This window comes from Rhizoctonia solani, chromosome 10 (genome assembly GCF_016906535.1).
Source record: "Rhizoctonia solani chromosome 10, complete sequence".
In the NCBI taxonomy this organism is placed as follows: Eukaryota; Fungi; Basidiomycota; class Agaricomycetes; order Cantharellales; family Ceratobasidiaceae; genus Rhizoctonia; species Rhizoctonia solani.
Genome location: NC_057379.1, coordinates 2,005,244 through 2,020,158, shown reverse-complemented (window position 1 = coordinate 2,020,158; position 14,915 = coordinate 2,005,244). Strand labels below are relative to the sequence as shown.

At 45.2% G+C, this 14,915-nt stretch overlaps 5 protein-coding genes across 5 annotated transcripts; 4 read left to right on the top strand and 1 right to left on the bottom strand.

The window, feature by feature from the left end:
* Positions 1 to 35: 35 nt before the first annotated feature.
* On the top strand, positions 36 to 792 carry RhiXN_08775 (Retrotransposable element Tf2 protein; the record flags this gene model as incomplete). Its single annotated transcript, XM_043328591.1, has 3 exons — positions 36 to 350; positions 520 to 644; positions 723 to 792. 3 exons carry the CDS (start codon positions 36 to 38, stop codon positions 790 to 792), a joined length of 510 nt encoding a protein of 169 aa, XP_043183976.1.
* A 2,919-nt stretch (positions 793 to 3,711) lies between these two features.
* Positions 3,712 to 4,071, bottom strand: RhiXN_08774 (uncharacterized protein; the record flags this gene model as incomplete). The annotated part of the gene is made up of 2 exons (XM_043328590.1): positions 3,712 to 3,831; positions 3,886 to 4,071. The coding sequence occupies 2 exons, from the start codon at positions 4,069 to 4,071 to the stop codon at positions 3,712 to 3,714; spliced, it is 306 nt and encodes a 101-aa protein (XP_043183975.1).
* Positions 4,072 to 5,633: 1,562 nt separating this feature from the next.
* On the top strand, positions 5,634 to 9,748 carry RhiXN_08773 (Retrotransposon-derived protein PEG10; the record flags this gene model as incomplete). Its single annotated transcript, XM_043328589.1, has 5 exons — positions 5,634 to 5,675; positions 5,834 to 6,403; positions 6,478 to 6,552; positions 6,601 to 6,735; positions 8,939 to 9,748. 5 exons carry the CDS (start codon positions 5,634 to 5,636, stop codon positions 9,746 to 9,748), a joined length of 1,632 nt encoding a protein of 543 aa, XP_043183974.1.
* Positions 9,749 to 9,853: 105 nt separating this feature from the next.
* Positions 9,854 to 10,413, top strand: RhiXN_08772 (Retrotransposable element Tf2 protein; the record flags this gene model as incomplete). Its single annotated transcript, XM_043328588.1, has 2 exons — positions 9,854 to 10,089; positions 10,167 to 10,413. 2 exons carry the CDS (start codon positions 9,854 to 9,856, stop codon positions 10,411 to 10,413), a joined length of 483 nt encoding a protein of 160 aa, XP_043183973.1.
* A 59-nt stretch (positions 10,414 to 10,472) lies between these two features.
* Positions 10,473 to 13,526, top strand: RhiXN_08771 (Retrotransposable element Tf2 protein; the record flags this gene model as incomplete). Its single annotated transcript, XM_043328587.1, has 1 exon — positions 10,473 to 13,526. One exon carries the CDS (start codon positions 10,473 to 10,475, stop codon positions 13,524 to 13,526), a length of 3,054 nt encoding a protein of 1,017 aa, XP_043183972.1.
* Positions 13,527 to 14,915: the final 1,389 nt, after the last annotated feature.

The following is a 14,915-nucleotide window of genomic DNA, read 5'->3' as shown; positions in this document are numbered from 1 at the left end:
TTTCCTTGGCGTACCACCCCAAATCAGATGGTCAGATGGAAAGGGTTAATCAGTTCATCAAGTTCTATCTACGCTCCTATGTTGCTGCTGATTATTCTGACTGGTCCATGTGGTTACCATTGGCAGAATACGCATATAACAATGCCAAGCATGCTGCCACAGGAAAAACACCCTTTGAGCTTGTCTATGGACAAAATCCAGTTATGAATCTGTCAAATGTCCCAGCCAATGTACCAGAAGCAGATGCCCTAGCAGATACCCTAGCCCAAGAATGGAAAGAAGCCAAGGCAGCCCTCAGGATGAGCAAGGAGAAAATGATCCAGAACCAAGGATCTACTCTGGAGTATTCAGTAGGCAACAAAGTCTAGTTGGATGGAAGAAACATAGAACTCAGAACAAACTCAAACAAACTAGATCCTAAACAATTAGGCCCCTTTGAAGTCACTGAGAAAATCTCTAGCCACGCCTACTGACTGAAACTCCCAGAAACCCTCAAAATCCACAACGTGTTCCATGTAGGGTTATTATCCAGGGTCCAAATCTCCTAGTCAGCCATTTCCAGAACAACCCCCTCCTGAAACAATAGAAGGGGAAGAAGAGTACAAAGTGGAGCAGATCATTGACTCCAAAAGACAACAAGGGAAGTGATTTTACCTGATAAAATGGAAAGGATATGGTCCTGAGGACAACTCCTGGGAACCAGAAGAACTGTTGGAACACAGCCAAGATGAGATAAAGCGCTTCAATCAGGCTAGACTCAAAAAGGCTTGTGATGCTGCCAAGAGCCTTTAAGGGGGGGGCAATGTTACAACCTCCTTACCTATATCACTGGATTCGGACGATTTTTCTGTTATTTCTACTATTTTTTACGAACTCAATATCTCCTGTTTTTTAATCACGTGATCTCGGCGCTTGTTATGCCAAGATGCAGCGCCAAGATGCCATGCCAAGGGCGCTTAGGAGAAATCCCTGCTTCTGCGCAACCTGCAGCATGCTTCTTATTTCCATTATGTACTTTCTTTCTCACACACACAGACCATGTAGATAGTGTGCTCTTGTCTATATATACAGCAGGAAAATTGCTTGGGAACACCAAGTTGATTTTACCTTGTCTCATACTCATTGAGGAGGATTAGTCAGCCAGCTAAGTAGCTGGCCCCCAGTAGTTCTCAGACGTTAACCCCTTAACTCACTCATCACACCTCCCAGGCCTAAGGCCCCCTCATTGTCAGCAGTTAGTAGTAGAGCGCTTTAAGCGCTAGTAGTATAGCCTTCTGAGTAGATTACATCAGCAGTGTACTAGTAGTACGGCCATAAGCGCCTGTCCCATTAGCAAGTACCCACCTTACAGTGGTGTACAACAGAAATGATTTTTCAATGTTGCAAAATAGCTTATTGTCTTGTAACCTCTTAAGTACTTCTTGAACATGGGCTTCATGATCTTTCTTGTTCAGAGGAAACACCAAAATGTCATCCAAATAGATAATGACATAGACATCCAAAAGGTCCCTGAAAATTTCATTCATCATGTCTTGAAAGGCTGCTGGTGCATTTGTTAACCCAAAAGGCATAACCAGGTATTTGAATAGCCCATATTTGGTTTTAAAAGCTGTTTTCCATTCATTGCCTTGTTTGATTCTGTTACAATCCCCTAAACTATACCACTGGATTCGCCTCTTTTTTCTCATATTTTACTATTTTTTACGAACTTGTTATCTTATGTTTTTCAGTCACGTGATCTCGGCGCTTATTATGCCGAGATGCCGCGCCAAGATGCTGTGCCAAGGGCGCTTAGGAGAAATCCACGCTTCTGCGCAGTCCGCAGCACGCTTCTCTTTTTCACATGTAGGCTTCTATTCACACACGCACAGACCACATGTAGTTAGTAGTATTGTCTATATATACAGCAGGAAAATTGCTTGGAGACCCCAAGTCAATTTTATCTTGTCTCTTATTCATTAGAGGAGGATATCAGAAGCCAGCTAAGTAGCCGGCCTTAGTCATCTCAGAAGTTACCCCTTATATTCACTCACCACACCTCTCAGGCCTAAGGCCCCCTTGTTGACAGTAGTTAGTAGTAGAGCGCCTTAAGCGCTTAGTAGTATAGCCTTAGAGTAGATTATTTAAGCAGTGTCTGTAGTAGTTACGGCCTTAAGCGCCCACCACTAGCAAGTACCCACCTTACAGTGGTGTACGACAGATTCTAACTAGGTTATAACCAGCCTTTAGATCAAATTTGCTAAAGATCTTGGTGCCTTGTTGTCGTACACCACTGTAAGGTGGGTACTCGCTAGTGGTGGGCGCTTAAGGCCGTAACTACTACAGGCACTGCTTATGTAATCTACTAGTCTAAGGCTATCTAATACCGCTTAAGGCGGCTTACTACTAACTACTGATGGCAATGGGGCCTGAGGCCTGGAGGTGTGGTAGGTCAAGTAAAAGGGTGAGTGTTACTGTTACTACTGGGGGCCGGCTACTTAGCTGGCTGGCTACCTTCTCTAGTGAATAAGAGACGAGGTAAAATCAACTTGGGGTCTCCAAGCAATTTTCCTGCTGTATATATAGACAAATCTACTAACTACATGTGGTCTGTGCGTGTGTGAATAGAAGCCTACATGTGAAAAGAGAAGCGTGCTGCGGGCTGCGCAGAAGCGTGGATTTCTCCTAAGCGCCCTTGGCACGGCATCTCGGCGCGGCATCTCGGCATAATAAGCGCCGAGATCACGTGATCGAAAAAGTGAAGATACAGAGTTCGTAAAAAATAGTAAAAATATCAGAAAAATCAGGCGAGTCTAGTGGTATAATTTGGGGGATTGTAACACTTGTAGTTTTTTGATCAAATTTTGTGGCAACAGTAAAGGATAAACATTCTTTTTTGTCATGCTATTTAAACATCAATTGTCCACGCACATCTGTAGTTTCCCATTTTTCTTTTTGACAAATAGAATAGGGGAGGCTATAGGAGATTTGGAAGGTTGTATCAATCCTGCCTTAAGTTGTTTTTCAATGGTTTCCTTAAGTTCTGCATCTTCCCTTGGGCCTAGACTATACATGGGGCCATGTTGGGGTTTTGCATCAGGAAGCAACTCAATTGCAATATTGTAAGGATGGTGTGGAGGAAGCTTTGACAATTCTTCTTCCAAATAAACTGTAGAGAACTCTTGATAAGGGATTGGTATTTCTTCTACTGCTTTTAATTCCAAAACAGTGGGGATAGATAGACAATTATTTGAACAATACAAAGAGTTAAAGACAAGTGTATGCTTTTCCCACAAAATTTGGGGATTATACTTTTTTAGCAACAACATTCCCAGAAATAGTTGATGATTTCCAATATTAGAAGTATGAGATTCTAATTCTTCTGTATGGTTGCCAATGGTACATTTAAAGCAAGTAAAATGAGTGATCTGGCCGGAGTCTATTCTTGACCATCAATGACATGCAGTTTTTTTGGAATTTGATGTAAATAAGTGGGGAGGCAGTATGTTTTGATTAAAAGAGGGTGGATGAAACACAAGGTTGCTCCAGAATCTATCATGGCTTGTCCCTGGAAGGGTTTAGCTGAAAAACTTGATTTTTGGGTCTTGGGAGTCTCACACAGATTTGCAGAGAACAACACAGATATTTGAGATGTATTACATAGTGAAAGAATTTCAAGATTGTTGTTTACATGATGCAAATCTGCTAACATACAGCCAAGTGCCTTACTCCTTAATTGGCCTTGGCTTTCCCTTTTCCCAACTCTTCTTTATCAGATACAACTTCAATACAACTCTCCTCCTTTGATCTTTCCCAGGACCATTCAATATTAGCCACATGTCCTGACATAGGCTTTGAGGGGCAATTGCATGCAAAATGTCCTTTGCCTCCACACACGTGACAAACCATGCTTGCAAAGCCTTTTCCATCTAGATCCATGGGGCCTGGACCTTTGGAGTTCAAGGCTAGAACAGGAGTAGGGGCAATAATGGGTTTGACCAGAGCAGCTGCAGCAGGGCATTCATCTTTTTTCAGGGAGGGGAAAGGGATCATTGTATCTTTGGTTTCCCCATTCCACCTGATGTTTGGCATGTTGCCCAAAGTTGTGCGCACAAGAGAGGTAATAGTGCCCTTCTTGGTGCGGCAAGTAGTAGGATCTATCATATAAATGTTGTCTCCTACATTGAGACAAGTACAAGTAGGAGTGGGGGAAGAGTTGGAGACAACATTAGAGGGTGTTATGGAATGAATACTTTAGACATATGCACCCCTAATTGCCAATAGTTAATAGTGCAAATGGGAGTAATCATACTTTCTCTATCCAAATATGGGCATGAACATTACTATATTTGGAAACTGGCGGTGCTACAAGACTTTTTATACTATATTTCCTCATTGCACTTGCATATATACACATTTGACTGTGCAAAATGGTCATACAATTATCTCTATGATTTATATCATATTTTGTATCATACATTTATATGCAGGAATGGTACTTACAGACCATAGAATCACTGCAAGTAAGCATGCAAGCACCAGCGCTTAGTAATGGCAAATAAGCGCCAAAGGTTGGTGGGGCACGCTGATGCCAATATCTTGGCAGGAAACAGGCATACTACCATGCCAAGAAATACCAATAGGTTGGAGGCTCTGGCATCTCAGTTCTCAAAAATGAATTGTCTGATACTGAGCCAAATTGATGGAGATACTAACCATTTAAGTTTCTAGCTTTTTCTATGAGATCCTACCTTGCCTCAAGGTGATTTTTAGCATTCACACTTATGTAATTTAGTCATGTATGCTCTAGAACATACTATAAATAGCCTTAGGTCTATCTCACTAGGACTTATTGGGACTAATTGGTCTTTATGTATCAAATAGCTCAGACTGTACCTCTCATGTAACTTCCTCTTTTGAACATCATGTATATAGTTATTTGTTTGCCCTCTGGGGTATATAAAGCTCCTGAGGGAGACCCTTTGATAACAACTTTCTTTTAATCCCATTCTTACCCCTTGTGTGAACTTGAAGATCTATTAGATCTTCTTAACTTAGTTTAGAGTGTCTTATTTTGCTTTCTTAGCCTCTTAAGCTCACTGAACTTAACCTATAAGGCATCTCGGCGCATATAGCCTCTAGCAAGGTCCCAAAAGATACTGGGTAGCCAGGAAAGGCTCTAGGGCAACCCTGAACCTCTTGAGTAAGTCAGTTGGGAGAATTTAAGGCCTTGGGAGTGGCATATACACTTTAATTAAGCGCAATCTCAGTCAAATAAATTACTAACAAATCCAGATAAATTATAGTAGGTATCTAGGACTCAATACTAACTCTCATACTATAGGTATAAGCATAACCAACCACCTGCAGCTGCAGTAATTGCTTGATTACTTGTTAAGTGTAGGGATCACCCTGATTACCAATCTAATCTACCCTTATATAGCTAGTCTATTGCCTTTTATATACACAGATAGTTAATATATCAATCACTTTATCATCTTCTGTACTTAATTACATAGTCCCTAAAACCCTACTCTATAACAAGGTCAGCAACTCACCTACAAGCATTATGGCTCTTTGGAGCACAATCAAATCAACAATTATGTATGTTGATTTTCTTTACTTGGTCTGATACATCCTAATAACTTCCCTAGATGTACAAATATCACAAATTCCTGGATCACTTCTGTGGCAAGGTGGGTGATGATAGCTGGGCTATCAACTCAATCTGTAGAAGCCATTTGACCTTGAATAGCTCTTATACCAGGGCTGGCAGTAATTACAACATCCTATTCCATATGTATTGTAACTGACACAAGTTATAGAAAACACAAAAACTTCCTAATTCCTCAAGCACAATGCTTTGGCCCCAGAAGAGAAGGATGTGGGTAAGGGTTCTGGCAAGGACTTGAATGTTTACAAAGACAACTATATTCTCAACTCCTGCTGTTACACAAATGCCCCCCAGACAGCTTCAACTTCCAAATCCTTGACTTCCCAATCATTGACCAAGAAGCAACCCCATGTCAACAATGACAAATTCATCTCTTCAAAAAAGCAAAAGTGCCAGTCATACAGCAAGGACAAGGACAATGAGGACAAGGATAATGAAGACAAAGACAATAGGGAAAACAACAAGGACCAAGACATGGACAATAGTGAGGACAAAGAGGACAAAGAGGATGAGGATGACTGCTCATTGCTCCCCTCCCTCCCTGATCAGCCAACTGCTGCAGACGTTTGCAAGGCAGACAAGGTAATTGCAAAGGAAAAGGCTTGCAACCAGGCCCTTGGTGCCTCTTGCAATAAAGTAGGGGCTCAGCCTGCCACTGCGCCAAAAGGCAAGGGCATGGGCAAGGGCAAGAAACCTGAGAGCTCCCCCATTGTCTCCAAGGCTAAGAACACTTGTCAAAAGGAACAAATGGTATTGTAAGACAATGACAACAAGGTGAGTCAGCTTGATGTTTATTCTATTTTGTTTACTTATCCATAATACAGCCTCTTAAATTCAATTCAAAGAGGGTTTGCTGTGTTGACTCAACCCTCAGCAAGGATGAGGACAAGCCTGCCAAGGTATACATATTTATATCTGACTATCCCAAATCTAACATTACAGCTCAGGCTCCTAAGAAAGCACCAGTCAAAACTGCACCAAAAGCCAATGGGAAGAAGACATCAAAAGGTGCAACAAGTGGCAAAAGGCATAAGGAGCTGGCAAGTCCTATATCTAGGCTCCAAATGCTTGATGCTAACCAGGTTTGCCAGTCCTCTTTGGCCAAGGAAGAGCCCAAGTACACATAGTGTGTGGCACTACGTGCTTGGTGGTGCAGATGCTGACAAATCACCACTGTTGCACTCTCTGTGTGTACAAAGTACACATAGCGTGTGGCACTATGTGCGCGCTGGTGCAGATGCTGACAAATCATCAGTGTTGCACTCTCTGTGCATACTCTCTTTTTCAGATGTCAAGTGTTGTGCTTGCTGTGCATACAAAGCATGCACTACAGGTGTTAGCTTGGATGTCTTCATTCAAATACTGACTAGTGTTCAGAGGTGTGATCTCCATGTATACACTCAAGCCTAAGAGGTTTACCATGGGTAGCCTGGCTCAGTTTGGGACCCAGGTTGTGTTGTAGACACATTTGATACCAGGGAATTTATTGCCATTTTCTCAAATTTAAACAAAGACAAATGGACAACTTTTCTAATCACGTGGCTTCGGCGCTTATATCATGCGCTAAGCGCTGAGCCACGTCCCCATCTGCGCTTACTCATCATACGTAGCCACCTCCACCTATGATGACATCATGACACGTCAGTGACACGTATGCATGAGTAAGACCAACTGCGGAGCGGGGTTCTTATTTGATACGGAATTGCATATAATGTATTTGTAAATAGTTCTCCCCTGTAATATATAAGGAGGCCAACTGACCATGATAACACCCAGGTCAATTACCTCTTGTTGCATCCTACATTGTACAAGGGCCTTACAGCCCAGCAAACCTACTTAGTTACTCAGTCCACACTGCCTTAAGCGGCCTTCTTGTTGTACTTACATAGCTTGCCATTGCCCTTACAGCCTTGGGCATTGTAGTATAGCTGGTTGTCATTGTAGGATAGCTTGCCACCACCTTACGCGGTTTTCACTTAGATACATCCAGCCGCAAGCGCCCCCCCCTCCTTGACGTCCGTTGGGGCGTCAAGGGGGATGGCGCTTGTGGCTGTGGTGTACAAATGAGAAAGTTGCTTAAGGCAACAACAAACCTATCTATGGCAACAAGCAGCTATCCTACAACAACAAGACCACTTAAGGCGGTGACAAGCTATCTAAGTGTAACAACAAAGCCGCTTAAGGCGGTGTGGACTATCTAAGTAACTGACTAAGTATTACCGGGCTGTATGGCCCTTGTACAACAAGTGGAGTGCGACAAGAGGTAATTGACCTGGGTGTTACCATGGTTGGTTGGCCTCCTTTATATTACAGAGCTACCTAAATACAAATACATCTATATGCAAAACTGTATCAAATAAGAACCCCACTCCACAGTCGGCCATACTCATGCATACGTGTCACTGACATGTCATAGTGATGTCATCAAGTGGAGGTGGCTACGTATGCTGAAGTAAGCGCAGATGGGGACATGGCTTGGCGCTTAGCATGTGACATAAGCGCCAAAGTCACGTGATTGAAAATGTAGTCTGATTGTCTTTGTTTAAAATCGAGAAAATGGGAATAAATTCCCTGGTATTGACTGTGTCTACAACAGGTAATCAACCTTACGTTGGTTGCAAACCATTCTGCACCCACCACTACTAAGTCCCGACCCCCAAGAAGGTTACCTGTACTAGCACAAGCAAAAACACATGATTGGACTCCCCTTTCAGCTGGAATAATCAAAGAGCTGTTGGTCCCACGTAGTAGCAAATTGCTATAAGGCAGGCTAACCCTATCGCCCGCATACCACACGTTTGCCGCACCTTTTGCTAGCAAACCCAGACAGCAGATACACCCGCTTGCAGAAACAAGGTTCTACATCATGCCTGTCCACGGCAGTGATTAGCTACACTCACTGTTCAACGCTAGGTTGTTTGACGCAGGGTTTTAGCGTATAACGCAATAAAGCGCTCTATAAGTCCTGATATAGGCACATAGCCCCCATTACTCCCACTCACCCATCATTACCTTGCGCCCCCCACTTGCTCCTCATCCCAGGCATCTTCCCACGCTGGCCAGTCCTACCCACCAACACATACCATGGCAACCCATTCCCGGCCACCCTCTTGAGCCTGCTCCCCAATCAATCAAGGGGAGCTGGGACCCCACCTTCCGGCAGCCCCCTTTGTTGAACTTGGGGAAGTCTCCCTCAAGCGTATCACAAGCCTCCTCCTTGGCCTCCTTGGCCAAGTTGAGAACCTCAAAAGAAAGGTGGAAGAAGTCTGAGAGGCAGGAGTCAAGGCCTGTACCAACCTTGAGAACATCTCCCAAGCCGTCAATACTGTCAAGGATGGGCTTAAAAGCCTCCAGCTTCACGGGCCCCGGACCCCAGAGGATACCAAACCCCTGGTTGTGGAAGCAACGCCACGCCCCCTATCAAAAGTTGACCCTATTGGACCAACTAGTTGGGTCTCATTCTGGCCCAAACCTTCCAAGGGGCTCCCTATTTTTGCCCAGCCAGCCCCAGACCAAGCAGTGCCCCCGCAAGTCCCTTCTCCCCCTCTATCTCCACGTCTCCAATCCCCAATTGGGACAGCTGCCCCTCCACCTCTGGCTCCAGTTGCCGCCGCCTATCCTGCCCCAGTCAAAGTAGACCATCCAGATGCCTATACAGGCAAGATTGGGAGTGAAGCCAAGCAGTGGCTCACAAGGATGTTGGCATGGACCCGCCTTAACTCGCGGATGTTCCCCACCAATCAAGAGGTTCTATCCTTCCCCTTGATGAACATGAAGGACTCCGCCGGGGCTTGGGCCCACCCTCACCTTGATCAGCTTGGCTCACACCGGGCCATTATCCAAACGGTTGAAGGGTTCAAGATAGAATTCCTGGCAGCATTTGGCAACCCTGACACCACAAGGGCTGCTGAGCAGAAGATCACCACGCTCACCCAGTCCGGCATATGCGCAGACTACATTACTAAGTTCAGAACCCTTGCTATGGAACTGGACTGGAACAATGTGGCCCTTAGAGGCCAGTTTGCCCGCGGCCTCCATTGGGAGGTCAGCCAACAGATAGCAACCCGCAAGCACCGTCCCCGCACCCTTCTTTAGCTTCAGAACGCAGCACTTGTCATCAACAACACTCTTTGAGAGGAGCGTGCTAGCCACCTGCCAAGGGACAATAAGTCTAGCAAAACATCCAACCCTGTAAGGGGGATGAGTACTGGCCAGTCAAATACCAGTTCCAAGAAGCTCTCCAACAATCCCAACTTTGTGTTGGAAGAGAAAAGAAATTGCTGCCGCGCCGCAGGCGCCTGTATCAAATGTGGCAAAATGGGCCACAAGTTTGCGGAATGCCGCACAGGCTGGAAGGCAACCCCTATCAAGGACAAGGGGAAAGCCAAGGAAACCGCCAAGACTGGCAAAGACTCTGAGTACCAATTGGGAAAAGAGTAAGGGTACCTGCTGCTGCGTGCAAGGACCCCAAGGACTCTGGTTTGATCTTGGAAATTTGTAATATATTGCATAGTACCAATAGAACATCCCCCCTCTTTACTATTTCCATACAACCAGAGAAACAAGCAGAACACTTAGAAGTCCTGATAGACTCAGGCACTACGTCCTCATTTCTTCACCCACAAATTGCCAAGGCATTACGCCTACCCCTAATAGATCTCCCAACTCCTTGCACCGTTACTATGCTTGATGGGTTGAGCCCCCAGGCTGGCAAGATCTGGAAGAAGGCTAATCTTACCTTCTCCTTTGATGGCAAATGAATGACCAAGACCTTCCTAATCTGTAACACAGGGTCTCACGCTGCTATCTTAGGATTGAAATGGTTAGACACCACAACCCAGAGATTGATTGGAACATGCGTACCCTTTCCTTCCCTCACACTCCACTGGAACAGGTAGCCATTGCTGAAGAGGAAGAAGCTGACAAGAACCCTCTTGAAGGAGTACCCCCCAAGTACCATCAATACGCCAAGGTATTTGGAGAAGAGGAATTCAACAAGCTCCCTCCCCATAGACACTACAACATTGGGATAGAACTTACGGAACAGGGCCCCCTAAACTCCCCTCTTTATAGCATGACTGATGCCAAATCCGCTACACTCAAGGATTGGCTCAGGGACAAACTTAAGGCTGGAAAGATCTGCCCCAGCAAATCATCCATTAGTTCCCCTGTCATGTTTGTTCCCAAAAAGGATGGCTCCTGTCATCTGGTAGTTGACTACCGCCGCCTAAACAATTGGACCAAGAAGAACGTATATCCATTACCCCGTCCAGATGACCTCATGGCCCAGCTCCGCAGTGCCAAGGTCTTTACTAAGTTAGATCTAAGATGGGGTTATAATAACGTCTGGGTCAAAAAAGGCAACAAGTGGAAAACGGCCTTCCGCACCAAGTATGGTCTCTACAAATCCCTGGTTATGACTTTTGGTTTGACAAATGCTCCCGCCTCATTCCAACACTTCATGAATGACCTGTTCAAGGACCTATTGGACGTTTGCGTCATCATCTACCTTGATGACATCCTAATTTATTCTAAGGATGATGCAAGCCACACCCAACACGTCCATGAAGTCCTACGGCGCTTACTGGAGAACCAATTGTTCTGCAAGGCCTCAAAGTGCACCTTCCATGTGACATCAGTGGAATACCTGGGAATAATAGTGTCAGACAAGGGTTTTAGCTTGGATAAACTCAAAATCCAAGCCGTCCAGGAATGGCCTACCCCAACAAAGGTCAAGGAAGTCCAGTTGTTCTTGGGATTTGCCAATTTCCTATGTTGCTTTGTTGCCAACTTCAGTCATATAGCCAGGCCATTACACAACCTGGTTAAGAAGGACACACCCTGGAAATGGGATACAAGGGAACAAGAAGCCTTCCAATGGTTAAAAAATGCCATCACAAACGCCCTGGTACTCTGTCATGCCGACCCGTCAAAACCTTACTTTCTGGAAACAGACGCATCCAGCGCAGCACTAGGCTCTATACTAAGCCAACAGCAGGAAGACGGCCAACTACACCCATTAGGATTCCTGTCTGAGTCATTCAAAGGGGCAGAAAAAAACTATGATACACATGACAAAGAACTACTTGCTATCATTTGCTCTTTCAAATACTGGCGTATCTTCCTGGAAGGAACCCTCCACCCTGTTACTGTATTCACGGACCATTGTAACCTGGAGTACTGGAAGGAGTCCCAAACGTTTGACTGTCGTCACGCTAGATGGCACTTACTGTTAGCAGGTTATAACTTCCAAATTGTGTACTGCCTGGGAAAGCAGTCTGGGAAACCTGATGCCCTCTTGCAATGCTCCGACCATGCCAACATTCCACCCGCCACCCAGACCATGCTCCCTACCCCCATATTTGCCAATGTAGCCTTAGTAACGCCAGAAAAGGAACTCCAATGCCAGATTGAGGCAGCCCTAGATCAGGACAAATCCTTGGAGGAAATACTCCAATTCCTCCAAAATGAGTCAAAGGCACCTCCATCCATCAAAAGGGCCTTCAAGGATTATCAAATGGAAGCCGGTCTATTATTTTACCAAGGGCGTATTGTGGTCCCTGACGTTGGCACACTAAGGACGGAATTACTTTGCATCTACCATGACAGCCCCCTGGCAGGACATCTGGGGAGACAATGGACCCTGGAACTGATCTCACGTGTATACTATTGGCCTGGCATCCACAGTGACACATATTGGCACATGGATTCTTGTGAGACTTGCCAACGGATTTGGAAGCCCAAGTACACCTCAATACCGCCCCAACCCCTGGAGCTCCCTACTAGACCCTGGCAGCACGTGTCTTATGACATGATTGTAGACTTACCCAAGGATGGCAATAGTGACTCCATCTTAGTCATAGTGGACAGCTTTACCAAATACGTCATCCTGGTAGAATGTTCCAAGAAACTCAAGGCCCCAGAATTAGCGGACCTCTTCCTACAACACATATGGAAGCGTTACGGCATGCCTGAGAAGATGGTCTTGGACAGAGGAAGAGTCTTTAACAACAAGTTCCTAAAGGCACTGTACCAATGCCTGGGGATAAACCCTCACTTTTCCTCAGCTTATCACCCACAAAGTGACGGGCAAACAGAAAGTGTGAACCCTACAGTCAAACACTTCCTACAGGCCTACTCAGGGGTCAACCAGAAAGACTGGGTCAAATGGTTACCAATGGCGGAATTTGCCTACAACAACGCCGTTCACAGCTCAGCTGGCAAATCCCCATTCAAGGCACTATATGGATGGGAACCGGCCCTTACTCCTAGTAATGTCCCAACCAACATACCAGAGGCAGACAACCTGGCAACCCAAATGGAGGCACAGTGGCGGGAAATAGAGGCGGCACTCCGGCAATCAAAGACACAAATGACAGCCGGAGAAACAGGAGAACCAATCAGTTTTGAAGTCAGCAAAGAGGCCTGGCTAGACGCCAAGAACGTGAAGCTAAAGACCCTGAGTCCAAAGCTAACTGAACAACGCATAGGCCCCTTTGAGATAACCAAGAAGATCTCTGACTGCGCTTACCGCCTGAAACTCCTGCCATCTATGAGAATCCACAACATCTTTTACATAGGACTACTGTCAAAGGTGAAAAGGGATGCTAAACGCACGTTCAAGAACTGTCCGCCTCCAGTCACCATGGACAGGGAGGAGGAATACAAAGTAGAAGGAGTCACAGACATGGAAAAAAGGGACGGAAAATGGTTTTTTAGGGTTAAATGGAAAGGCTATGGATCAGAGGAGAACACCTGGGAACCAAGGGAAAACCTCAAAAACGCCAAAAAAATCCTGAAAAAATTCGAAAAAGAAATGAAGGAAAAGGCCCTTGGCGCTGCCAAGGCCCTTAAAGGGGGGGCAGTGTTGTAGACACATTTGATACCAGGGAATTTATTCCCATTTTCTCAAATTTAAACAAAGACAAACGGACAACTTTTCTAATCACGTGACTTTGGCGCTTATATCATACGCTTAGCGCCAAGCCACGTCTCCATCCGTGCTTACTCATCATACATAGCCACCTCCACCTATGATGACATCATGACACGTCAGTGACACGTATGCATGAGTAAGACCAACTGCGGAGCGGGGTTCTTATTTGATACGGAATTGCATATAATGTATTTGTAAATAGTTCTCTCCTGTAATATATAAGGAGGCCAACTGACCATGGTAACACCCAGGTTGATTACCTCTTGTTGCATCCTACATTGTACAAGGGCCTTACAGCCCAGCAAACCTACTTAGTTACTCAGTCCACACTGCCTTAAGCGGCCTTCTTGTTGTACTTACATAGCTTGCCATTGCCCTTACAGCCTTGGGCATTGTAGTATAGCTGGTTGTTGTTGTAGGATAGCTTGCCACCGCCTTACGCGGTTTTCACTTAGATACATCCAGCCGCAAGCGCCCCCCCCTCCTTGACGTCCTTACAGACGTCTAGGACACCCAGGTTGGGACCAAGCCTACCTAGCAACCTAGTTTCTCTGATTAAGCTACACAGTGCCAAGCGTAGTTGTATATGCCAAGCTTGCAAAGGCGGCGGCAGACAGTCTTGGCTGAGACATGAGGAAAGTAGTCCCAACAGAGCTGAGATGCAGTTGCAAGCCAGTTGCAAGAGAGCAAGAGAGCGGCAAATTTTGCATTGGCAAGTCTCATCTTACAAGGGTGTCCTAACCTAGCTCTGTTGGAGTGATAGCTGCGTGTTCTCTCATAATTGCTGCATGTGTGAGCATCAGTTGAGCAAGGGATGCCAAGTTTGGCAGAGACCAACTGGATAGTCAATCCGGTCTCATAAAGAGCCAGAATCCAAGCTCAAACTTCTGGAGAATGCTGAGGACTACAAGTAGGCATTGTAAGAAGAGGCTGAGCTGGCTTGTATCACTCTACAGGGCTTTAATAGGTGTGTAGAGGCCAGTTGGGGGTAAGAGGGCCGGAAATGATTAGTCATCCACAAATCAAATGGGACAATAAAAACGCTTAATCCCCCTATTTCTCCTCAAAGTCACTACCAATTTACAAGAAATTTTGCATCATGATAGAGGTCACTTAGTTAGAACTTTTTTATTATTGTACGTCACTATGAATAAGAGTACATGGCCCATTGCAGCAGCTTGAAGTCAAGGTAGTCATGTGTCCCATTTGATTTGTGGCCTACTGTATGTAGTAATATCATCTGTTATATTAGTGATTTTGCAAGTCTATGTACATGATCAAAGATCCCAAGTCAGTTGCTGTTCTTGCAAACTGGTGCACTTGTTG